Here is a 27441-nt window from a genome sequence, read left to right as displayed (position 1 = left end):
GACACTCTCTGGTATTTTGAAATACACTTTTATTTCGACTCGGTCAAAAACTACGATAACAATAGGTTGGTAGATATGTATATCTGAAATCATCGTTCTTCTGAGAGGGAGTGGGGCAGAATGTAGACGTCGTCGGTTTTTTCTCTTCTTTTTGTCAGAAAAAAAGGAATAAATCGTTATCGACGTTCAATCGATTAATCGCGTTATTCAAACATTATAACGCGAGCTTTCGCTTTCCTTTTCCTTTTCTTTCTTTTTTTTTCGTTTCGTTTCATTTCATGGGTGGGGGAATTTCGATGTGAAAGCTACGGAGCGTTTTGTTTCCATTTTCTTATTTTCTTTTCGTTGAATCGCCAGAGGATCTTTCCCCTTCGTCTTACAAGATACGATTCGATTTATTCTAATCGTCTTGACTCGATCGATGCTCGATTCTCGTTCAATGTCTCCGCGACGGAGGTCACCGCGAGAGAATCGCGAATCGACGACATATTGCACACGAGCCCGCAGTCAAATCGATCAAATCGCGTTATACTATGAAAACGTAATCGAATGGAATAAAAGTTACAATGGGGTGCGTTTGATAATTGATCGAGTTCCGGAGAATCTGCCTGTCTTGAGAATGAGAGGAGACACTTTAATCTTTACACACTGAGAGATTTGACCGTGGTCTTAACATTCGATTATGAAATTTATTCTCTTCCACGATAATTTGTATTAAAATGTCGGAAAAATGAGGGAGGATTAAAGAATTCTTCTCTCTTTTAAAAATTATAATTTTTTGAAAATGGTTCAAGAGGTTGAAGAACTTATTTTTTTTTTTACAGCACAGAATGCTAGATTATTGGACCGCAACTTTTATTGATAAACTTCTAAACATTACTTTAATTAATTTTATGATTTCACTATTTTATTTTATTTAAAAAGTGTTCTATAATATTGTTCAGGAAAAAGAGGTTTCTCAGAGAAAATTTATATAGATAGTAATTTGCACATATACTCGGTGTTTTGACATTCTTCAGAAAGAATGGAAAAGATATGTTCAGTATCACAAAGAAATTTCTAATTTTATTAATTCTTCGAAAAGTCAAAGTCAAGAAGTTCTAAAATTTTGGTTAGAGTTATTCAACTCTAAATTCATAAATACGATTTTACATGTATTCTATTAATTAAAAATATTCCGAAATAAAATCCCCCCCTCTAAAAAAGAAAAGAGAAAATGTATCCACTATCAAGCGAAAAATATTTCCAAAATCACAGACAAGACATCCAATTTCTCATTCGCGAGACAAGCAGAGAGAGTGCAGGATAATCCGGAGCTCGACCAAGCATCCGGGAGACACCCGGTACAAGTCGTCACACGTCGCGCGTAGTCCGTCGACAGTGATGAATGACTCGATGAAACGACAATGCTCTATCTATGTACAGTGTTTCTATATACATCATCATCATCGTCACCATCACCGGGGGCCAGCAGTAGCACGTTCACTCACCACACACTCGGTAAATTACAAATCAGCCCTTCTCTGCACGTGTTTTTTCTCTCCGTTTCGTCGAAGACAGATAACCAGCTAAAGGAAGAGAGAGAAAAAAAGAACGAAGAAAAATGCGAAATCGAAGAGTCGAAAAAGAAAGAAAATTTTCTCTTGACAATTACTGGTGAGATCTAAATCAGACGAATCGTTTCGGAATCACCTGGCGATCATGAAATTGTGACTCGATTGTAGATTGAATCAATTATTCACATATTTTACTTTTTGGTGGTTGTTTAAAGCTCGTATCGAAATTTTTTAGATAAAAAATATACATTAAAATTAATTTAAGATGAAATATCACGTACTTATGTTATACTTGACCATTGATGTGATTGTTTCGTGGGTAATATCTGTTCACGCCAATTTAGTTAGTGAGTAGTATGAATATTATCACGCGTTTCTATAATAATGATTTACCTACCGAAAGCTTGTTAATTCTTCTTGTTGTTGATTAAGATTTATTCGAAACTAAAGGTAAGGCAGTATAAAAATTATATGTTATAAGAACTTCAATATTACGGGGATTTAAAATTCATTTGAAATTAAAAATTGAAACAGTAATGTTAAAAGATCACACTAAAAAAAATTATTACAGAACGAACCTAGTGAATACTCCTTCGAATTTTCATTAAAAAATTTGAGTTACACTCGTCGAGTAGTGAATTCTTCAAGTGACAATTTAAAAATCAAAATTTCACGAAATTTCTTTCTTTCCTTCCAATGTTTCCAAATCGATTCCCGGTCAATATTGTATTTTCAGAAACTTCCGAATTTTCAATTTTTCCCCAATATACTAAATCCAAAAGCCAATATATACATTCTCATAATTTTAAAAATCGTACAAATCTCATTCTCATTCTCGAAGTTTTGGACTACCGTGCCACGCCAATTATCAATGGCCAAATAATTCACTCAAATTGTTCAACTTCAACGACAGGCAAACAGATAAAATATTTATTCACAACCACCTACGAGTTACAACCATCGATCTCGCAATCGTGATCGATGTGATCTCAAAACGAGCCGCCCGATTCAAGCCCGAACCCTCTTTTTGTCATCTCGAACACGCACCGGATTGTTCTTTTTTTTTTTTTCTTTTCTTCTTCTCATTTTTAATGCCCACTAATAGCTAGTTTCGTTCGCCTGTTCGAGCCAACACCTCGTCCACCTTCTCATCCACCGATCACAGTTTGCTCATATCTGAATGTTACACGCCCGCGCGCGGAGTAACGCGGACGGAGGGAAATGTCCTAAAATCATCAGAATCGCGAGAACGTGTCACCGTCCGGCTCTCAGTAAGGCCTCCAGACGTTGTTGTCCGGCCTGACTTCCTCCTGCCTCACGCTGCAGCTGTCCGCCACTGCTCTCTGCTCGGGGCTTTCCGAATTCTGAAATTGATTCCCGTACAGCTGGGAATAGAGGATGCTGGGCAGCACGCCAGGCGTTGGGAAGTAGTTGCCGTAATTTTGACCGAATCCTTGCTCCTCGTGCACTGGGCTCTCCGTGGTGCTCGAGTCGGTGGACAGGGACCTGGGAGAGACGTAGTCCTGGTACCTTTGACTCGGTGTCGCCGACATTAGACTGCTCAGAGGGTCCAGCGGGTCCGATTGTCCCGGCGTCGTCGAATCCGGCACCACTGTTTTGTTTTTTTTTTTTTTTTATTTTGCGATGGAAAAGAGAAATCGTCTTCTGTCGTGTTCAATTCTTTCGGTTGAAGGATAATTATATTTATATTATTTGTAGTGTGAGAAACGTGTGCTCTATACTAGAGTTCCAAGTTTTGGTACAACCGCGGAACTGGAATTTTGGAAATAATTGGAAGTGATTCAGCAGTGATTAAAGGATAGATAGTTTAATTCTTTCGATTGAGGGAGAACTATATTGTTTGGAGTTTGAGAGACCTGTGCTTTACTAAAGTCTCTCTAGTACGACTGTGGAACTGGAATTTTAGAAATAATTGGAAGATTTAGCAGTGATTAAAGGACAGATAGTTTAATTCTTTCGATTGAGGGAGAACTATATTGTTTGGAGTTTGAGAGACTTGTGCTTTACTAAAGTCTCTCTAGTACGACTGTGGAACTGGAATTTTAGAAATAATTGGAAGATTTAGCAGTGATTAAAGGACAGATAGTTTAATTCTTTCGATTGAGAGAGAACTATATTATTTGGAGTTTGAGGGACTTGTGCTTTATACCAGAGTTCAAAGTTTCATTGGTACAACCACGGAATTGGAATTTTGGACATAACTGGAACGTTCATGCAGTGATTAAAGGATAGACTAAATGTGAGATTTTAGTTTGGAAAGAGAAAATTGTAATTTCATATGGTGAAAGTGGAATTTTAATGAGTCAAGTTATTTTAGGAATTTTGAAATAATCAGAGCGCTTGGTGTAAATTAAGGTTGATATTAAAAATAGACAGAGTGAAACAATGTTAATTAATAAAAAACTAAATAAGTTGGTGTAAGTTCTTGTACGAAAATAATTGTTGTATGAATCGTAAAGTTCTATTATTCAAATGATTATTCTTAATTAAAAATATATCTTCCTTTAAATATTTCCATTAACCCTCAAACATCTCAATAGTCCATATTAAAATTATTCGAAATTAAATCACGAAATGAACAAAAATTTTTTAACAAGATCAACACACTCGAATATCTAGAACTGTAACATATAATATGCAAAATACAATAAATATTACTCCAAACTGTCCCATATTTGCCACAATAACTTTAAAAAAAAGTACTCTCAAGCCGAATAAAAATTATCCAAAACTAGATTCATCATTGTAACGAAATTTAAAAAACCTTCTCACACGACGAACTGAAAATATTCTCCCGTAATTAAAAAAAATACAAGACATGCCCAATATTTCTCGAAACTGTTTCATATTTGCCACAAGAGAACGCCACAAAATCCGCTCCGCTCGTATTAAAATTCCTCGAAATTTGACCGATTGTAATAACGAAGTTAATGAAAATCCTCCGACAAAATCGACACTGTCGTACAGACGGAACCTTCCTCTGTGAGACAATTTTCGTTTCGCGCCGATCGGACTTGCGGTTGCCGAGATATCGTCGTCGGAAGCGGAGGATAATTTTTAATATCTCGCTATGTCTGTCCTTGTCGCGCGCTCGGCCCACTCGCTCGCACCGCGTGCACTGACCTATCGCAAGCCCGCGCCATGTGCGCTGGTCAGTGCAGACGCCGAGTCAGCAGTTTTTTTACTATTTACTATCGCGCGTACGCATTTCCAGGAAAAAATGTAGGTCACAGCAGTGACTGGCCCATTCATCCTCCCCCCACGTACGCGTTATAGCCAAGCAGCTTTCGGGCCCTGATATCTCGGCAACCGTTTGAGATATCGCAGTGAAACAAAATGCATTTTACAGATCGTGTTTTGCACTATGTTTCGAGTGGTTTCAGGTTCGATGTTTTGAGGTGTAACAGGAAATATTAATTTTTCATTACGAGTTGAAATTGAGGGTTAATAGTGAGTTAGATCTGGGGAAGACTTTTTCTGGGATAGTTTTCTTCTTTTTGTGGGGAAAATGGGCAAAGTAAGTAGAGTTTATGCATCCTTGCGATATTTAAAATTTCAGAAATTAATGTAACAAATTGTAAAATGCAATCTGCTTATTAAATATTACATATCATCTATTAATAATTATGAAAAAAAGAATACGTAAGTATTTTCAACTTTCAGACCTGCAAAGATGCGTTTTCGAATTTCGTTAATTTCCGTCTGTTCTGTTTAGAGTTATTGGACTGCATGATGATGCTAATTTCATTGATCATCGTTGATTACGAAACGCTACGATATCGATTACAAATGCACTAGTACTTGTGATAAACACTGGACTATCATCTGTTAATACAATAGTTTAACAGGAAGTACGGGTGCATTTGGTTTACGTATGTTTGGGCTCTGTAAATGATATATCTAAATCTACCAAATCTATATAACTAGAATATACTATAAATAACTGTAAAATTTGTTTTTAAAAGTACTTTAGAAAATCATAATTTCAATGAAAAGAACAAATGAACTGCCATGAAACTTTCAATACTATTTTATTTGATTATTTGCTCATAGGAGACTTTCTCATGATTTTGTTAAAAAAAAGTAACAGAATATTTTCTTTAGGACTAAAGATTCGTAGTAATTCAGTTTGTCTACTCTTACGTATTTGACAATTATTATTGACACGAAATTATCAAAATTATCATAATAAGAAAAGCAATTTTAAGTGTCAAAAATACCAATTATAGTATCTTCAAATAATAGACGATTATAAAATTTATGTTGGATTATTAAAATTTAGATAATCCGAGTCCACATTCTTCCCGATGAAGATTAATAATAAAATGCAACTGAAAATTCAAAAAATTAAGGAATTTAATTCTAAAATCTTCCCCCTGTGACTAGAAGTTAAACGATTGTGAACAAACTGTTTGATCAAATTTTGTACTTTACATTGCCCAATTGACTTGACTAAAATTCTCGGAAGGTTCCGAACAAAATTGAAATAAACTGAAGATTAATTCTAAAATTAAATAATTCAATTTTAAACCAGTATATACTGTCTCTCCTATAAGCTTCGTGGAGTATAGCGATCGTAAAGGAAAAGTTCGACGACAAAATGACGCGTCGAAGGAATAAACGGATCGCGCGAGAGACTGGCATCTGACGAAAGAAGGGAAAGACATAGTTTACGACTAAGTGTGTGAACGACTTACGAGATGAGACCGCTGAGAAGGCATCCTGCTGCGCGGTGGATGCTGCACCGGTGCCGGAAGTGACAGTGGATCCCGCCGTCGAGTCGGGCGCCGCCGGCGTGTTCATGGACGCGGCGCCCGCGAAAGATGCCAACGACGAGGACGACGGAGGTGGTGGCGGAGGTGGCGGCGGTGGGGGTGGAAAGGACGCTTGTGCGGCGCACGACGACAAAGGGCCAGGAAGATAACCAGCGTAGCCGGCCGTGCTTCCGTATCCCCACGAATTGCTTGCAGACAGACCGAACTGGGACATGTCTGAGGAGACAGTGATCGTTTCACAAATGCCACTTTCTTGTTAAATCTAGCCCGCTCGACTGTCAACAAACGATCTATTAGTTGATCGTTTCAAGGTTCGCGGAAACGCGTTTTGCGAAATATTTTGGTATTTCGTGAACACTGGAGAGAGCGAGACTCGAGCGTCGAGTTTGAGAGGAATATAAGAATATATAACAGAGACGTTACAAGAATATTATTCATGAATATTTCGTTATTTGAAACACTTTGGTACATATTTCGCCGAAACAACCGAAGTGAAATGCCTGGTCATTTTTGCTTGAAACGAATTGAAAAATACGTTGAGAAGTTTCAAGAATTTTTGTGAGAATATATTATGCAAAACATTTGGACGTTTTCTTAATTGACTATCATCGTTGTATGTGTGCAGGCTTGAAACAAATTTAGAATTATGAAATAATTTACTGTTTCGTTAATTGGTGTAAGACTTGATTATTACAATTGTATTGATTAATCTTTGAGGAAATATAAATAATTACAAGAATTTTTATGAATATATATCGTGTTTGTTTGAAACATTTTGATATTTCTTTAACATTGCAACGAGACACGATTGTTACGTTTATATCAATCAAATTTGAAACAAATTAATTGTATTTTGTGAAATATCTACTTTACAAAACTTCCTTTTCAAGTCTTTTCAGAAGTCAAGAGTTGAAGAATAAAATAATACGTATACTTGAAACTGGCGAGTATTTGTACTTTTGTATCTACGTATACTTTGCATTTAATCAAGAATTTTCGTTGAGTACTTATTACAGAAAATTTTAAGGTCCACGATCGCAAAGGACAAAGTTCATTATCTTAGTTTAGCAATAGAAAGTAGAAATTGAATAAAGAGAAGGGTGTTTAGCACAGCAAGAAAAAAAAAAAAAATAGTGAAAGCAACCAGCAGACGAAGATCTGTAAAAGCAAAAAGCCATGAACGAACACTTTCTCCAATTAGTCTAAAGTGTCGTTTTCATCGACAAACATAACGCAAAAGCCGACGAAAAAGCGAAGCGCAAAGGCGATTGAAGCAAAGCTTAAATAGCTTCCAGAGCAAACTCATTCGACAGTGACTTAAGCAACAGAAAGCCACAGACTCGCATCGATGTAGCGAGGATGATTTTACGGTGCTTAATTCTCAAAATGAAAAGACAAATTGATCGTCTTGACCATTTTAGTGGTTCCATAGTCGATACAACTTTCAACATTTGTTCAACAATTCATTCTGTTAACTGTTAATTAAATTAGAATACCAAATGAAATGTTAACGTGATAACAAATAAAATACATTTTCATCGTTATTCAATAGTATTTTCAGTTATTAAATTCTGAATGATTTTTATATATTTTATTTATCATTACTGCCATAAAATTTACAAACCTTCCGCTTATCTAATTTCAAACCAATATAGATACCATTATTTGAACACTTGTCCTTCCTATTTTTCCTTATTTATTTAATATTCCTTCAATGATCATCTCGTTCGTTTCAAACGTTGAAAAGCGAAATTAACTTCTCCCTGCCAATTTGCTACGACGATCAAATCAAACTCCACTCAAGAGCAAAAGATTCGACAATTTTCCTCAGCGAGTACCTGACACGAGACACGACTGTAACAAATACCGTAGCCGTCAATAAGTGGACGAAGGGTTGGCGGTCGATAAATATCAAAAGAAAAAGGAAACAGAAATCGCACTGATGGAACGAGAGAAAGATTATTCGACTCGATCCGAATCACTTTGCCAGGGAATGTACCTACCAAGGGGATCGGCGAAGCTTCTTTTACGCCCCCTCAGGGCGTTGGATTTATTTTTGCGGCATATAGGCAGCATCCCCGATAGATTTTCCAATGAGTTACGAGGCTCGAAGGCGGAAAGCTGCGGGGAGCAGCGAGGGGTGTGTGTGTGTGTGTGTGTGTGTGTAGCAGCAGCAGCCGGACAGAAAACGGAGGGAGGGGGGGAGAAGCGCGCGCGTTCGAGATCAAAGGGTTGGTCATCCCCCGCGCGCGTACCACCGGCCAACTCAAATAACCGAGAGCTCGGACCAGCGCCACTGGGCCGTCGTTGACGAGAGGCTAACCCTAAATAGCGCGAGCCAGCATGCTTTCACGTCGTTCGTTCAATTTTCACTCCCCAACGTCGGCGAAGGGGAGGGAGGGACGGAGAAGCTGCTTCACCCCTTGGCAGGGCTGATATCGCGACGTAAGGAGAAACCTTTGATTAACGCCAGGCTAATTTCACAGTCTCGATTTTGGCGGCGATTCTGTCTATTGTCCTCGGTTCCCTTCAAATTGAGATTAAATTGAGACGGGTGGAATCGGTCGATTCTAGTCTCGATCGAACGTTGGTTCTTGGTTTTTGACATTTCTTTGCGACGATATCACAGAATTCTTCGATAACACAGAAAGTTTTGAAACAAGTTCACTGCTGCGAGAAATAGTTTATTCGACGAATATTTATTCTTTGTTGTTACTTTTCTGGATCGAACACAAGTACTCGAATAAGTATTTAAGAACATTGGAATCTTTCAAGTATCGAAACATCGCTGCGGAATGCATGAGAGGCTATAATCAGAGGTTTCGATTGAATTTTCGATTTCAAAGGTAATACGAAGAATTTAATAATTTTCAACTGTCTCGTAAATGTTCACGTGAGTAAAGCACTATAAGATTTAGATAAGCTCGTAAGAGAGCTAATGAAATCTATCCACAACACGATTAATTTTCAGATTTGATTCTGAACTGTTCTTGTACGAGCATATATTCTTGTACGTGCGATTGTTCATAAAACAAGTTATTAATTGTACACAAAATCTTCTGTCAAAAAGACAATCATCTTAAACTTTCGCTCTTTACCGCGATTCACTTAAAAAATTAAAAATTAATTTTAAATCTATAAATTCTACAAATAAATGTAGTAAGTCTAATTAAAAATTAAAACTGGGGTATTTATTCTTCTCTTTGGAGAAAGACACGCACACGCACGAAAAATTCATTTTTATTGCGGAACTTTCAATCATCTGAATAGAACGTGCCACGAATCGCCAAAAAATCTGCTGGTCCGGTGTATGGAACAGCGTTAATCGAACGTTACCGGCGTGTGTCACGAAATTCACGGCAAAGATGTCGGAGGAGCGAGAGCGACGATGGATCGAGAAAACGCCGACGCGAATTATCGATGTCCGATGTGGGGAAAAAAGTTAATAAAGGAAATACCCGGCGTGCTTGATACTTTATCGAGGAATTTCGCCGCGTTATCGCTTTTGGATCCGAAGGCGACTCATTAAATCCAATCTCTTTCTACCTTCCTCGAATATTTCCTGCGTGATTCTTCGATTTCTTCTTCCGCGGCGAGATAATAATCAATTCGCTGTAAAAGAAAAAAATCGCCTACTCTTGGTATCGCTTCATTTATGAAACTGAATTTGGTATCAATCGATGGCTTGCGGTGAGACATCGACAGTCGCAGAAAATTTTCGAGTCGTGTCGATAATTAATTTCCAAGGTGCAAGAGGTCAAAGAACCTCATACAAACGCTGTCTAGAGGACATTTATATTTTACGTATAATTATATTATACGAATAATTTGAATTCAATACAGACGTAAAAATTCAAACAGTAATTCGATAATTATCATATTCACGATATGGTAGAATTAAATAATATGTGCAGAATTATAAAATGTGGACATATAAATATTAATTTAGAATCGCGTGATGCGGACACATTACAAATATTAATTTAGAATTATCAATTAATCTAAAATTCGTCGTAACAGTCAGAAAAACTCGCAGGAATAATCTCTCCGCTCGTCATGAGGTCGCTCATCCAAAATTCATACATCGAGGTATATGTGAGTGTCTATTGATCATAACTTGTCATTTAGTACCAAATTCATTTACAAAGTCGAAAGAGCATAAAAGACAGATCAAAAGAAACGCCTCATTTCCCGGCCATCTTTTGATAAATCGATCGAATTCCAAAGAAATCTTACTTTATTCCCTGCAGGATTATGATTTAGCATGAACGTGAGTTTCTCTGAGAGAAAGGGATGAAACAGTAAGCAGCGATGTTTCACGTAGAAATTCGCGAATCCGGCTGCAAACGTAGAGAGAACACGCGACGGAGGGGGGAGGGGGGAGGTTAGCAGGGCAAAACGACGAGAACCATCCAACGTCGAGGCAGCCACCGCTCCCGTGGCAACCCCTTTAATATAATATTTAATCTAGCTTTGAACAGGCTTGTGGTTTCCGCCTCTAGAGTCGAGAAGCTAGTTCTCGCAAGCCTAAATCTTTCTCTCTCCATGTATATATTCGAGAGCAGGAAGGCAACGTCTGCTTGGAAATATTCCCAGCTTGCAGACAGCCGCTTCTTACGATATTTGTCGATGAAATCTCGTTTCTCGTGATCGAATATTCCAGGGTGTCATGTAACTGGTGAAAGAATGATTTCATTGTACGTGGAGAGGTAAGTGGAAGCGAGAGAATGATATTTTTGAAGATTCATGGACGTCGTCTTTCTGAGAAAAGGAAATTTGTTGAGCATACTTGAATAGTTACTCTGTGTGAAAAATAAAAGAAATTTTCCATTTGAAGTCTGGTTGGATAAAAAATCAGGTTTTGAACATGTTCAGTTAAGGATTAGTGTGTTAGTTAGGTAATTCGAAATATGAACGATAGTCAATTAGGAATTGGTACACGTAATTATTTAAATATTTCACAATAAATTTGATTTTCTGGGTAATTTTAAATGAGAAAATATTGATCTTTCTTCTTGACTTACGTTTCAATCATCCTTAGTTACAGGACACCCTGTATTGAGTAATCAAGCGAAGATGTTTGTAATTTCTTGATTTTTCTAAACATGCTACATACATTTAATCCATTAAGCCTGAATAAATGACTAGACTGTGGATGTTTAATATTCTTGGAAAATAAAACTAGATACAAAATACACGTAATATGCAAAAACATAAACAACATCCAGAGTAATTATTAATTGCAATATTCAACAAGAGGAAACAAATTTTTCTTTTCTATATTTCTTTATTATTCCATCTATATAAAAATCTCCACGGAACTCTTTATCTATTCATACATTTCATTTATTATTCTTTGTTTATCCACTCCTTCGCTTCAGCTCATAAAAACATAAAGTTTCATAAATATCCGCAGTATCCAATAATCCACATAAAAAGCATACGCAAACGTGAAATATTTCGTATCACATGCTCCTTTCGATCAATCGGTTCCACTTGATACGCAATTAAGCTTTTGACAAACGTTCCAAATAAGAGAATCGAATTAAACAAACAAAAAAAAAAAAAAAAGAAAAAAGAATGAAGATTAGAATAAAGTTNGTCCCATAAAATTTTGGCAACTGTTGGATTCGATAGATCCAAATTTCGTGTCGATAATTTTCGGTACTTGATCATTTGAAAGTTATTTTCTTACATAGGCTGATAAATATTACTGTAATATTCTTTTTCTTTTTCTGATAAAAATAGACGAAATATCTGGTTACCAAGAAAAAAGAAGATTGCAGTGTTTAGGCACTGCATATAATAATATAAAACCCATAAATTTTTTTCAAATCGATCAGCTGTTTTCAACTGTTTCTCGTCTCGTTTCAATGTTGCATTCAACGCCGATGAAACCAATTTTGCTCGCATTTCCACTCTATCGAGCTCAAGGCGACGATGCGTGAATTTTAATTGAGATCGATAGGCGTGCTTCTCGAAGTGTACGGAATGACACACCGGAAGCCGCGATAGCTAGAGACTTGGAATTAAAATTTTGTGCGTAGTAGTATACGACTCACGGTGATAAGACTCTACGAGATTATGACGTTAGCGCTCGATCGGGGAAAATTTATAAGTAGAGATTAAAATCGTCATTAAAATTGTTCTCGGGAGATTTTCTCGTATCTGCTGTCTCTCTCGAATAAAAATCGAAGCAGTCAAATCGCGTCGTATTTGTTACGATCGAGCGTGAAGAACATCGCAGAACTCTGTCTCGATGTAAAAGACATAAAATTTCTAACTGTAAGAGTAAATAAATAAACAAAAGTTTTTTTCATTTGTATTTAGCGAAATAGGGCTCGAATAATCGTCCGAGAGAATGGCATTTTAATCACTCAGCTTGCAATAGAAAAATAAAAATATTGACAGATTTTTATTTAATATCTGACAAATCATATTTCGTGAAATAGAATCGATACGACAACAAAATTTGAAAGTCGTTCCAAAGAATGGCATCTCAATTAAAATCTATGTCTATGTCTATTATATTAACAAACGAAAGGTGCTCTAATAAAACTAAATAATAATAAAAATAAAGGAATAATAATAATAGGAAAGCTTCTACAGTTTCTCCTTGTTACATTTGATCATTAAAGTTTGAATTATAGAAGAAAGTACGACGTTGCGATATATTTGAAAAATAAAATTTCTGTATTTAAATAAATACATATAAACATAAAATTTTTGTTTGTGTGTTTAAATAAATATATAAAAAAAATATAAAAAGTTTGTATAAAATATTGAAAATATTAAAATATTAAATATTAAAATACTATAATATTAAAATATTAAATATTAAAATATTAAATATTAAAATACTATAATATTAAAATATTAAATATTAAAATACTATAATATTAAAATATTAAATATTAAATATTAAAATACTATAATATTAAAATATTAAATATTAAATATTAAAATATTAAATATTAAATATTAAAATACTATAATATTAAAATATTAAATATTAAATATTAAATATTAAAATACTATAATATTAAAATATTAAATATTTAATATTAAATATTAAAATACTATAATATTAAAATATTAAATATTAAAATATTAAATATTAAATATTAAAATACAATATTAAAATATTAAATATTAAAATACAATATTAAAATATTAAATATTAAAATACAATATTAAAATATTAAATATTAAAATATTAAAATATTATAATATTAAAATATTAAATAATAAAATATTAAAAATATATAAAAAATTTGTATAAAATATATATGAAAACAAAATTCTCGTCAGTATTTTACCATGAGACGCTAGAAACTTTGACGTTACTCTGGATCCTTGAAGAGGATCGGCTATGAATTGAAAAGCGAACGAACGAAATCGTCGAAATGCGAAACCATCTGGCGATTAACACCGCCGTTTAACACGATTAGTTTTTCGTAAAACGTTGTACGCGATGCGACGGAGCAACTGGAACGGAGAATCGTTTCACGATTCGTGCAATTTCGATTTATTCGCGATTTCCTCTTACGTTCGTTACGCCGGATTATCGAGTTTTGCTGCATGACAAACGACTAAAGCCGGGCGTGCGCGTGAGTGTAAGGGACCAGTGACAATCGTGTGTGTTAGTGTGTCGGGACACGTGTAACATAAGCCAACAATTATTGCATGCACTGCGCGGGGAAGAGGAGGGGGATCATCGGAGACAAACATATAAAGCGGTTTATTCCTAGTTTCGCGCAAACGTTTGTACACCGTCATTCAAAAGTTGCGGACGTGACGTTCGAGATCTCGCTTTTCGCAGTTTTCTCACCGATTTTTTTTCCAGTTTTTCTTTTTTTGTTTCACTGTAGAACTCGCAGAAGGGACAGACAACAACACGAAGGCAGATTATTGGAACATAACGTTTCCTTTTTGATTTGAAAGAACGATTCGAAGATTCAGAGACTTGAAAATTCTATTGTTTCGATATCGCGTGACGACATGTCGATTGTTCTTTCATTTATTTGCGATTTTTATTATTTGCATGGGGGACAAATAACACGGAGGAAGATTATTCGAATATAACATTTCTTCTTCTTCTTCTTTTTTTTTTTTTCAATTTAGAAATTCAGAAATTTAATCGCTTCAGTCAGTGTTTCAACCTCGTTCTTTTCTCTTTCCCATTCCAAGTTTTCTGATTTTTTTCAGAATCGAAACAGTTTTAGGAGATGATAGAGGAACATTGTTGTTTTTATCTACATTCTCTCGAAGATTATTCTAACCTTTAATTGAAAAGCACTTTCGCGAGATTGAGATTTAAAAGTTCAAAGATTAAGAGAGACCAAGAAAAATCTCTTTTTCCTTTCTGCCATTATTTTATTATTATTATTTTTATTTCTCTACTTACGAAACTCTTCGAGCCAATCAACATTTAAATCTATCATTGAGATTTAAAAATTCGGGAATCACGAGAGTGAAAAGGGATCTTTTCTCGGCGAAATCATTCGAACCAAATCCCATTGCTATCAAGAGACACGGATTTTCGAATTTCTCTAATTTCCAAACTAATTTTTTCCAAACTTTCCAACTGGGAGAGGAGTCGGCTCAAGGTCAAGAAGAAGAAGACGAGCGTTTCTCTCGGTTCTGTTCACAGAAACCGCAGTTTCACAGAACTTTTGATTAGCAATGTATTGCTCGAGTTGACGTTTCGAGACAGCGAGAAAGAGCGAACGATAGAAATGATAGAGTAAGAGAGAAAGAGAGAGAGAGAGAGAGAGGGAAGTCTGCATGCATTATGAACAACGTGCTGCCATGCACGCGTGCATCCACGTGCTCGTTTCCTCGCGAGGGAAGCCGATCCGCGAAATTGGATTTCGCTTGAGCGCATCGATCGTTGGAAAATGATTACTCATGAGATCTTGCGCTTTTTCTTTTTTTCTCTTTCCCCCTCTCCCTTTTTTTCCTTCGCGTTCCTCACCAGCGCTGTTCTAGCGCATCGCGTGTAGATTTTTACGAGAAATTGAACTCGAAACGAAGTAATTAGACACTATTGCCAAGAATGACTCTTTACGTTTTGTTTTTCTTTGTTCTTTCGATTAAATTTTTATTCCAAGATACTCGTCTCTTTGTGCGGTATAGTTGAAGGCATAACGATGAAAAATTGTCGGTACTTCAAACCGCTTCAAACTTCGTAAAAGAAATCATCGAAATTGAAATCAAAATGGAGTAATTAGATATTATTGCCAATAGTAACTCTTTACTTTTTTCTTCTTTTGTTTTTTCAATTAATTTTTATTCCAAGATATTCGTCTTTTTATGCGGCATAGTTGAAGACATAACGATGAAAAATTGTCGGTACTTCAAACCGCTTCAAACTTCGTAAAAGAAATTATCGAAATTGAAATCAAAATGGAGTAATTAGATATTATTGCCAATAGTAACTCTTTACTTTTTTCTTCTTTTGTTTTTTCAATTAATTTTTATTCCAAGATATTCGTTTCTTTATGCGGCATAGTTGAAGGCATAACGATGAAAAATTGTCGGTACTTCAAACCGCTTCAAACTTCGCAAAAGAAACCATCGAAATTGAAATCAAAATGGAGTAATTAGATATTATTGCCAATAGTAACTCTTTACTTTTTTTTTTTGTTTTTTCGATTAATTTTTATTCCAAGATACTCGTCTCTTCATGCGGCATAGTTGAAGACATAACGATGAAAAATTGTCGGTACTTCAAACCGCTTCAAACTTCGTAAAAGAAATTATCGAAATTGAAATCAAAATGGAGTAATTAGATATTATTGCCAATAGTAACTCTTTACTTTTTTCTTCTTTTGTTTTTTCAATTAATTTTTATTCCAAGATATTCGTTTCTTTATGCGGCATAGTTGAAGGCATAACGATGAAAAATTGTCGGTACTTCAAACCGCTTCAAACTTCGCAAAAGAAACCATCGAAATTGAAATCAAAATGGAGTAATTAGATATTATTGCCAATAGTAACTCTTTACTTTTTTTTTTTGTTTTTTCGATTAATTTTTATTCCAAGATACTCGTCTCTTCATGCGGTATAGTTGAAGGCATAACGATGAAAAATTGTCGGTACTTCAAACCGCTTCAAACTTCGTAAAAGAAATCATCGAAATTGAAATCAAAATGGAGTAATTAGATATTATTGCCCATAGTAACTCTTTACTTTTTTCTTTTTTTGTTTTTTCGATTAATTTTTATTCCAAGATACCCGTCTCTTCATGCGGTATAGTTGAAGGCATAACGATGAAAAATTGTCGGTACTTCAAACCGTTTCAAACTTCGCAAAAGAAATCATCGAAAAAAACGAAGTAATTAAACATTATTGCCAAGAATGACTCTTTACTTTTTTCTTTTTTTGTTCTTTCGATTAATTTTTATTCCAAGATACTCATTTCTTTATGCGGTATAGTTAAATGCATAACAAAAAATTGTCAGTACTTCAAACTGCTTCAAACTTCATAGAAGAAATTACGTGATTGCACAGGGTTTATTTTTGGTCTCATTTTTTAAAGTGCAGAACTTCTATTTTGACTTCTGAATTCGTTTTTCTCAAGATTTTTTTAAATATCATGTAGCAAATAGGAAAAAAAATTGTAAAATTCACACGTATGTGAGAACACTGGAAAATTTTAATTTTACTCGTGACTAAATCCACCACAGTTTCGAAGATCGAAATTTCTCCTTAAAACAATGATAAACAATTTTTTTTTTATTTTATTAAATTTTGAACATTGGAGTTAAAGGACCAAAAATTCAAAAAAATATAAATAAAAGATAATGATAAAGTTACAAATAAGAAAAAGAAAAAAGAAAAAAATCGCACAGTTTTAAGGGAAAATTTTCATTTTCGAAAAACTCTGGTGGATTAAATTGCCAAAAAAAAAAAAAAATTTCTTCAACGTTCCTACAGACGTGTTTGAATTTTTACAATTTTTTACAAGAATCTGCAAGGATCCCTAGAATTTATTATACAACACTGTTGTTGTTGCACTTCAATTTGCTCGAGAAACCGGGCAAACTATACTTCAGTGGGAAATCATCGATCGTTCTTTAAAATTATCGCTTTATTTCTCTCAGATATTACGTTCGTCTTTCTTTTCTTTTTTTTTCTACTCTTTCCTTCGATTTTTCCAACGCCTAGGGAGCATAGTTCACGTTATCTGGTTTTCGCGATGCGCGTGCGATTATCAGCTTTCAGAATAGTTCAATAAATAATTGTTTACGCAGCAATGAACTTTATTCGTGCATGCGCGCGGAGTTTTGCTCAACAGAGAGAGCTTCGTCCCACGCAACTCGACACACACACGACGCAAGTATTAATGATCTCGAATATTTGCGAATATTTTTTTTGTCCGCGAAAAAAAAAAGGACTCGATACGAAACACTAATCATTTTTTTTTTTTTTTTTTTCTCCTTAAACGAAACAACTCGAGTCATAACATTGTTCACAACTACAAACAATTCCTCGTTCGATCGGTCTCGCTAGATAGGACTTTTTAATTCGATAAGAACGAATAAAACAAATTGCTAGCCGAGCGTGCGATAGATAAATCGACAAAGGAGAGAGAGAGAGAGAGAGAGAGAAAGGAAAGAAAAAAACGTCCACCGGATAAAATTATACGACGGAATTGCTGTTAACAAGCTGTTATTAACCGAGTCGAGGGAAGGGGAAAAAGATGGAAAACAAAAAAAAAAAAAAAAAAAAAGAAAAAAGAATGAAGATTAGAATAAAGTTAGAATCGCGACAGAGAAGGAAGAGGCAACATTCATCATGCAGATAAGAGAGTGGAATACTTACTTTGACAGTTGCCTGGCATCGCGTGCCTGAAGGAGGACAACGGATCCCGCGGCTGCAGTGGATTCGGCAGCGGTTGAAGGGGATTCGGCAAGGGTTGCAAGGGATCCACCAGCGGCGAGGCGAAAAACGGCCCTCCCCTTTGCGACGCGAACGCGAACGCGTGGAACTGCTGCTGCTGCCCTAAAAGAGACAACACTGCGATCAACCGTGCGCCTGTCCACTGGACCTCTAGTACTCGCATCGATCCTCCATCTCTTTTAACATATCCTTGTACGAAACAGAACGACTGTTATTTATCAAACTACTTAGCTTCAGAATTTTTTTAATTGGCTGATTTTTATCGCGGAGAATATAAGATACAAAGTGAAAGTCATCTAGTACAAGCTGCCATATCATAGTGATTTATATGATGGATCATAGTTACTTCTCAGAGGATTGAACTCTTTTTTTTTTTTTGTCAATCATTATACTGTGAGTAATCAAAATTGGTCTTAATTTTAGTGCTACGTGTTTTATATGTAGTTGACAAAATAATATTTTTCGGGAGATTTAAAAATGTGGTACTCTTTTGGAAAAAAAAAAATAAAGACAGAGAACTGTATTAAAATTATTAGAAAAGATGAAAACTTTGTAAATTCCAATCTCCAATTCAAAAGAAATTTCTTTTTTTCTTGTATAATCCGAATAAAACGACAGTTCTCCACAGTTCTCTTCTCGAAACGTTTCAAAAATTCTAGCATCAACCTAACTACTACGTTTCTTTCTCTCTCTCCATTCTCATTCGTTGGCTTTTACTTCCTACAACCATTAAAAAAATCCCAAGAAATTTCACCCTTTAACTCGAAAGAAAGTTCCAAAGTTTAACTTTTCAGGAAACGATTTTGGCAGCAGTTTGCGAGCGAAAATTTCTTCGCGTTTCTCTTCGAAACGTTCCGAAAAAAATCGTTCATCGACTTAACCACCACACCACCTCTCCCTCGAAAGTCCCTCCCCCGTTCTCGTTCAACGACTTTTATTTCCCCAGGCAACCTGTTCAACCGCCCCCGTCTTGCATCAGCCAGCTACATAACGAACCTCGCAGTTTCGAACGAACGAATATATATATATATATATAGCGTAGAGAGAAGAGGCGAATACGCCGAGGAGACAGGTCGAGGCAGCGATTCATTTTATTTCCCGGGTACGGTGTCGCCAACCCAATTAAAGACGTCCCAACAGGCGAGAGCGTGTCCTATCTCTGACGAGTCTGCCGCTACCCTGGTCAGGTTAGGCTAGCCTAGCCTGGCACCACACGTGGACCTGGCTTTCCTACGTGAACCGTCGAAATCTACGAACCAACACCGTTGGGAGAAGGCACCGGAGACCAAAGCCAGTAGGGAGTACAGAGAGAGAGAGAGAGAGAGAGAGAGAGAGAGAGAGAGAGAGAGAGATCCCCACGTCGTCCTGATAATCCAATCGAAGCCCTAATTCTAACTCGGCAACCCGAAATTCCCGCCGGTTTGCTGAATAGGGTACGACTGCACGATCCTGGGGACACAATGGGGGCGCGACGCCGGAACAGGGGACGGGGCTAACGAGATCTATCGTTAAACGACAGACCATCCTCCTCCGTACGCAGGAGGGAAACTGCCAACACGAAGAAATTTCGCTCCACCGCTTCCTTATGTCAAAGGTTGGACAGTCTCGCTGCTGGGTTGTGACCATTTTGTAGATTTGCGGAAGCCTTCTAGAGTTTTTACAACAAGGGTTTTTACGCTTCCGTGGGAAATTCGAAGGTGTAAAGTCAGCCTGAATTAGTGGAGTGCGGATTGAATGTGGAAAAATACACGAAATGTTCGAATTTTAGCGCCTTTCATAATGTCTGGCGCGCAAAGCAATTTTCTATTTCTTTAATTATTGAAAATACGAATTTGTCTAACAGTCGAATGTCTAGTAATGGAATAGAGAGAATATGTGAAGCATCCGAGACATGGTAAAGTGTGCCAGCTTTCAAAACCTGTTTAGATTAATTAATAATGTACAAACGTCTTAATATTGTAGGATGAAGTAATGAATTCAATATTCGTTGAACATCTAACGTTGAATAATTAATAAATTTCAAAAATGCTTCATCACTAGTAACGAACAATAATAATACAGGTATTTTCGTACAGTGGCATTTCACTTTTGTTCGATTCAATATTTAACTTTTGGCGCATAAGCAGAACGAGTTAAAGAAGAATAAATTCACTAGAAATGGCGTACATTCAACGTGAAATTTCAAGATATCCACAAGCTTCGCCAAATCAACCAAGTCTCTGTCACAAATCGTCCACCAGAAACTAAAGATTAGATGCATTGAAAGACCTAATAAGTAATATTGTATTAGATACACGTGCTCTAATACACGCGTGTATTTTAACGAGACGATAGACAGATACGTTTGAAATTACCGATACTCTACGAGGAGGTCTCCGATTTTCATCAAAGAACGGCCGAGAGCGAACGCAAAGAGGGCGAACTTCAAAGCGATCAGCGGCGGCCGCGAACAGCCATTTTTTCCCACCACATGGGGGTCCCCGCGAGCAGGAGACTCGGACCTTCTCCAGACTCTCTTCTCTTCTCTTCGTTACTATCGATTTCATCGGACACCCCTTTTGCGCGCCGCGATCGGCGACTGCCAGGGAATTTCTCGAGAGTTAGCAGCTGGCAGCGACAGCTCCTCATTTCGTTCCGTCGCCGCCGATCGACCCTCTCCCGTCGACACATCGCCGGCGAGGACACAGAAGGGGGCGGAGGGGGTGGAGGTCCGGCCATTTCGTGCTATTTTCTAACAAAAGCGGATCGCTCCGGACGAAAGGCTGTGTGTGCAACTTGGGATTTCGTTGGGTATCCAACTTCCGCCAGAGGTATCCTCCGCCGCCAACGCCGGAGAGAAACGCCTCTGTCCCTCTCTCTTTCTCTCTCTCTCTCTCTCTCTCTCTCTCTCTCTCTCTCGGTTACTCCCCTGGCCTCTCTGGCGCGTCTCTCGATCAATTTCCTTAGCCGTGCATCCTCTTTCTGCGGCGGCCACCTTTGGCTATGGGACGAGGGTAGAATGTGTAATGAATTGCTTGTTTAATTAATTACGACCCTCGAGCGGCGCCCGCCCGAGTTCGAAGCGAGCCGCGTTCGTTCCGGCATCGGAACGCCTGCCTGTTCCTTCCTAGCCGTGGCTTGGATAGAATTCATAGGGCTGATTTATTGCTGGTCGAGCGAAAAGAAGGGTCCCAATGATTCACAGACCGGATAGGAAATTTGTTTGCAACTCCATTTGCTTGTTTCGAGAGGGGGGCACTGGGGGGAGCTCGATATCTTCGTCGATATTCCACGATCGCGTGTAAAAATTATTTCACGACTGATAAGTGATATTTGTCAATGATTAATATTCATTTAACTCATGAACCATTTGCCGCAGTTGCAAATTTACAACGTTCTGGATTTTTTAATTTTAAGCTTGCATCGGTTGAAAAAGTTAAGGCATTTAAGAGTCTAATTATCCTGATACTAACGTAAGACAAAAGTAAGTTGGAAGCTTATAATACAGTACTCTGCATTATTAATTCTCAGTTGGAAAAAAATTGAGAATTTGAGGATTGAAACTTGAAGCTGAAATGAACATATTATTACAAATTACGAATTATTAATCTACGAATTAGTATTCGCGTGGAACTACTACATTCTTCAAATAAAGTTTGAACGTTCCCCTAATGCAGTAAAAGCTAACCGTAATGTTAAAAGTGGATTTTAAAAGGAAAAGAGATAGTCTGCCATTGATGTCAAAAAATTAATTAAAAGTATTTATTAACAACAATCAACTAAAAATTTTAATCGTAATGATTATAACTTTATTTTTGTAATAGTCAAAACACAAATGACGAGTAAACATTAATAAGAAAATAGCAACGATATTCTTAGAATCGTTTCGTTCACGTTACATCGCGAAGAACTATAAAAATTAGATAGTCGAGCTGTGTGAAACGACAACTTTTCCTTCCAACTGCGTGATTAAGGACGTGTTGATGAAACAGAACAGAACGAGCCGAGCTCTAAACAAGACCTCAAAGGACTAATTGCATTTAATTTAGAAAAAGGAAACCAGAAGAGAGAAAAAAGGGGGGGGGGAGCTAATACGTATGTCTTTGAATCCGTTTCGCCGGCGTCGGAGGATGTAGGCGTAATAAAATTAGGGAGCGTGTCAAAGACGAGGAAACGAGGACCGACGGTTTAAAGAAACGCCGATCGACCACCCACAACATGTAACCCTTTTATCTCGTGCCGCGTCCCTTCCCGCGGATCCCTTTATTTCGAGTGAAAACATTTTCTTTCCAGCAGATGCAACGCGCCGCTCATTTTTTATAGGCGTCGGAAAAAGTCCATGCGGTTTTCACGTTGGCAATCAACTGACAATAAAATCGAGTCTCAATCGGTGATCTGCGAGTACAATTTTCTTCTGTTACTATCGGCAGAGAATCTGATTTTACGAGCTACAACGAGGTATAATTTTTCAATCATTCTAGTGCGGGCTGTTAATAATAATATTATAATAAGTAAAACTAACATTGAGGAAAATTTTGTACATTTGTGAGAAATTTAAAATTGCAAAAATGCAAAATGGAGAAAAATATATACGAAATATTCAAAGTAGGTTTAATCAGTCGAGTTTTTTAAAAAGTTGAAAAATTTGCATGAGTATCCGTTGTCTAATAATAAATATTATGCGGTTACAACTGATCGTAGTTTTTATAAATTTCCAGAGATTTGAGCGATTTTGCGTAAATATATAAGTTATAAACTTCAACTTTTTTGACAACAGCTATGTATTTCAATCATAGAGTAATAATGGCAGTAAGTATAATCTACAAAGTTATAATATAAACTATCGCGTAGTTTTCAATAATTTGAATATTTCATTGCGTATGTGAGATTAAAGACGAGCCGCGAAAGAATGAGATAAGAGAATCTCTGATAACGAGTGATACACAGGTTTTAGATATTTTACGACGATGATTTCGTGGGTGGTCTAAACAGACGAGCGGATGTGCACGATACTACATGATATACAACAATGTTACACTGGCTATTTTCGACGTGCAAAGAGTGCAAATGCTTGCAAGTATTAATTTAAAGTACGATATTTCTAGAAAGAGCCAGATCGTTCGCTTTATAAACAGTTAAGAGTCAGATTTAACAATAGTCTGATCGTCGACAAGCAATTTTACTACTAATTACTTTAAATGCTAATTACCTAAAATGTGAAATAATTAAAGAAATACTACCAACAGTGAACGATTAAAAATTTGGATTGAAATAATAATAATTTTCTGCTGAATCTTAATAATGAGTAATAATACTTACATTCAGTTGTAAAATAATAAAATTCTTATTCAAAATCTCTTGATATATCTCTGCATAATGAATGCGAATGATCAGCTACAAATACACTTTTTTCTTTAAGTTAATTTTTACCAATGAATCACTGTATATTGTGTTGTTAGTATTTTGATGTATTATTCAATTATTGTTTTTTTTCTATATATAATATATATATCTTAATTGAAAAGATAATACCAATAATTAATGGTAATATATTTCTACTAGTGTGATTCTACTTGTAAGAACTCATTGGAAGACAGATATATTATTAAAATTCGTATAACATAAATGCTCTTTGTAGATTTTTCGTTCCTTCAGAAGAATTCAGAGTTGAAACAAGTAGTACATTCAACCAACAAAAATTGACTTAATCAAGTACCGGCTAAAATCCGACTCGAATAAATTGATTTCAAACAAATGGAACTCCTTCATTTGATCAAATTCACAGAAACAAAAAAAAAAAAAAAAAAAAAAAAAAAGAGTTCACCTTAAATTCATATTTCACCAACAAGAATTTATTTAATCGAACGATTAAACCGACTATTGACTAAAATTTGATCCGAATAGATGTAACAACTCCACCGTATTTACACTCCATTATTTAATCAAATTCGTGAAAGAGCAACGAACTTACAGAAAAACCCACTAACCAAACATCCATCAATATCCAACGATCATTCCCTCCCCCGCATATCAAACTCGATAGCTCAATCTCGGCGGCTCGCGTCTGGGATATAGATTTACAAACACCGAGAAAGGGGCGGTAAATTTCGATTCCCCGACGTGATACTCCGCCTCCGTTCGACGGTGTGCAACACCGGGGTAGATGTTCCGAAGGAACGAGCAAGCCCGCCGACACACGTCGCCGCGAAATAACCGACGGCTACGAGGGGGGTAATTGTGTGTCTGGAAGGTGGCGAGAGGGAACGCGTTCTACTCGAAGGAGGTGGGTTCTTCCTTCCTTTCACCCTCTCCCGCTCAACCCTCTCGTGGGCAGCTCCTCGCTCAGCGAGACGGCAAACTTCGGAGGCGTCGCACAATATCTCCGCGGCTAAACGCCGCAGCCCTTTATCAATGTTATGGCGGCCGGCCGCGGTTATAAATAATGGCAAATGCGCGAAACTTAGCCCAGAACCGCACCCACATCGTCCCCCACCCACCCCCTCGAGGCCATTTCGAACCTGCGGCTTTCGAACGCCTGCCGCCACCGCGTCGCGAGTTACGCGACCTATTATTGGTCTCCCTTCTTCTTTTTTCCTTTCCTGTTTTCATTTTTGGAAGATTTAACCCTTTTAGTCTGCCGATCGTGTCGATTTGAGACATTTTTCTTATTATTGTAAGAAATGTTATATACAGGTGTTCGTAATAATATTACATACAGTAATATATATAATATATGTATTCGATATTTTTTTAACATGTAACATATAACTGAATTTAGGTAGAAGATTCTTTCTATTACGTAGTGTTCTGGTTAATATTCTTTTTTGGACATTTTATACGTATTGGCAAATCATTGTGCACTGTGTATGTAGAAATTTGCACCTTCAAATTTTTCATAAATGTGTAAGAATTCGTAAGTTATAGACAATATAATATTTTTGATAACGCTGTCAGAGTTGCAAATACGTGATTTGTACGCGACAGTAGGATTTATGTGAACTCTACGCGCAATTGAATATAGAAACTCGATTCGTTTATTGCAAATAAAAGAAATGTGCGAATTTAATTAATTATTCCATTATTCTTTATTTGACAAATATATATTCCAAACGACAGAAGATTTTAAAAGTTTCCAGAGATATCACGAATTCGAAAGTCGATTTGAAATCGAATGTTCAAACGCAGTATCCCAGAATTGAAGAATTGGAAGAACTCGGTTGAATAATTTGTCCACGATAAGCTGTACAATTCACTTCTATGTCGAAAATCGAAAAATTTCGAATCAACAGACTTTCGCCAACGTAAATGCAAACCAACGAAATTAAAAACCGACGTAACGGATATTTCGCAGAGAAGGAAAAATCAATAGAAGCATCCCTTGGTGCCTCTGAGTCTTAGCGCTAGTGGAATGTGGATAATTTAAATAATAAATAAGAATATATAGCAATGCTTACAGTGATACTCACTGGTCTTGGATCGCGGTTCTCGCGGCCCATCCACAGTTACTTTAATGGCCTTCGTGTACGTGGCGACTTGCGGTGGCGTCGTGGACACGGTGATGGTCAACGTGAAGCTCTTCCCTGCAACCACAACGCACAAGAATGTTATTTACGAAAGCATTTCTTTTTTCTCTCCCTCTCTCTTTTCTTTCTTTCTTTTTTTTTTTTTTTTTTTTTAATCATCATAGATTGAAACAGAAGTTCGCAAACGCGACTGGCCGACCGAAACTCCGGTAGTAACCAAATTAACCGTCGGTAATGTATCGAGGGCGTCGTCGACGGTGATGGTGGCCAGCCAACGCGACCGACCACCACCTATGGGGGTGGTTGCGTCCAGTTATGTTAAAAAGCCTATTAGGTAGCTAACGACGAAAAACAACCCCCTCTTTACGCTACATAACTCTCACGGAAGATGGATATCTGTTTTTCGATTTTGCAATTTTCCTACTTTTCTTTTTTTATTGGAAATTTGTCAATGCAGTTTTAATTTCATACTCACGAATTGTTTCTTTGATACTTAGGAGGATAGGATAACATACAGATCGTGGATTTTTACAAAACTTTAAACTGTATCCACATTTTTAAATCATTTCCACAAAAGTGTAAATTTGCATAAAAATCCTCAATTTAATTTTATTTTATTGAATCTTCGATCAAATTATTCATACTTAAATGTTACTGAAATCATGAGCAATTTTTTAACAGAACCAAGAATCAAAAGAAGTTTCTAAAAAACTAGAATTTTATGCTGCATTTATATCATTACTGAACTCAAGATATCAACGTTTCGAAGAATTAAAATTTTGTTATCACGTAGTGGTTGAATTCGAAAGCGATGTTCGCTGATCGAACACGGGATCGCAAATGACAGGGGTGATATCTTCGGAATCACGCGAGGGATGTTTCGATAAAACGCTCGTTAAAGAGGGGACAATGTCGCGTTGAAAAAAGAAGGAAAAAAAAAAGTAGCGTCACGCAGAACACGGTGGTTGCACACGCAGAGGTTCACCGCAATTCCACGTGCACCCTCTTTCACTCTTTCTCTCGTCCTCATCGTTTCTCATCCTGAGTGGATCACTGATCGCGTGGCTTTTTCTATTCCACCCTTCCTAACACCCTACACGATTCTAAAAGTGAATCACTGTTATCTGCCATACGTGTTTCACACGAACTCGTGTCGCGCTATTACGTTTGATTCTTTTATAAACTTCGATATTCTTCTAGTGAAAAACTAAAAAGAAAGAAGAAGAAATGAATGAAAAAGAAATGAAAAAAAGAGAAAAAAATGATTGATAATTATTATCAACCCTTGTTCTCTAAAGTCTTTGAGTAAATTTTTCTGGAACAAACATTTATACGAAATATATAACATTTTTTTATTTCACTCTTTGCTTTCAAGAGAATGGAATTTGAAAATCTATCAGGTAAGTGAACTTGAATTTAGTCAAGGAGTAAAAATTTGAGTGAATGCAAAAATAAATGAAGAACGTAGAATAAAATTTTTCCATTTAAAATCCTATTTTCAAGAAAATACTGTTTGAACATTTTTACTTAAGAGCGTTTAAAGAATTTTCATATTTAATCTTTAATTTCTGTATAATAATTCAAATACACTTGGGAAATATTTTCCAAGTATATCCTCTCACTCGAATTAATATTAATGCAACAGTATTTTAATTAGTAACGTTAATAAACTAGCGAACA

The 27441-nt window shown here is 36.4% G+C and overlaps 1 protein-coding gene across 5 annotated transcripts in view; it reads right to left on the bottom strand.

The window, feature by feature from the left end:
- Positions 1–2064: 2064 nt before the first annotated feature.
- The window catches only part of LOC122528782 (runt-related transcription factor 1-like), a 44864-nt gene continuing 19487 nt past the window's right edge, over positions 2065–27441 (bottom strand). For 3 of the 5 annotated variants that reach the window (XM_043654274.1, XM_043654273.1, XM_043654272.1), the window contains 4 exons: positions 25705–25818; positions 18182–18376; positions 6275–6568; positions 2065–3168 (listed from right to left, as the gene is read on the bottom strand). In XM_043654274.1, coding sequence (XP_043510209.1) covers positions 2825–3168; positions 6275–6568; positions 18182–18376; positions 25705–25818 — 947 coding nt within the window. In that variant the 3' untranslated portion in view covers positions 2065–2824. Of the gene's footprint in view, positions 3169–6274; positions 6569–18181; positions 18377–25692; positions 25819–27441 lie in introns of all 5 variants that reach the window. The other 2 variants (XM_043654276.1, XM_043654275.1) reach the window with 2 other exon arrangements.

Source organism: Frieseomelitta varia, unplaced genomic scaffold (genome assembly GCF_011392965.1).
Source record: "Frieseomelitta varia isolate USP_RPSP 00005682 unplaced genomic scaffold, Fvar_1.2 scaffold_259, whole genome shotgun sequence".
Taxonomy (NCBI): domain Eukaryota; kingdom Metazoa; phylum Arthropoda; class Insecta; order Hymenoptera; family Apidae; genus Frieseomelitta; species Frieseomelitta varia.
The sequence above is the reverse complement of the archived record's forward strand: the minus strand, read 5'-3'. Positions and strand labels throughout refer to the sequence as shown.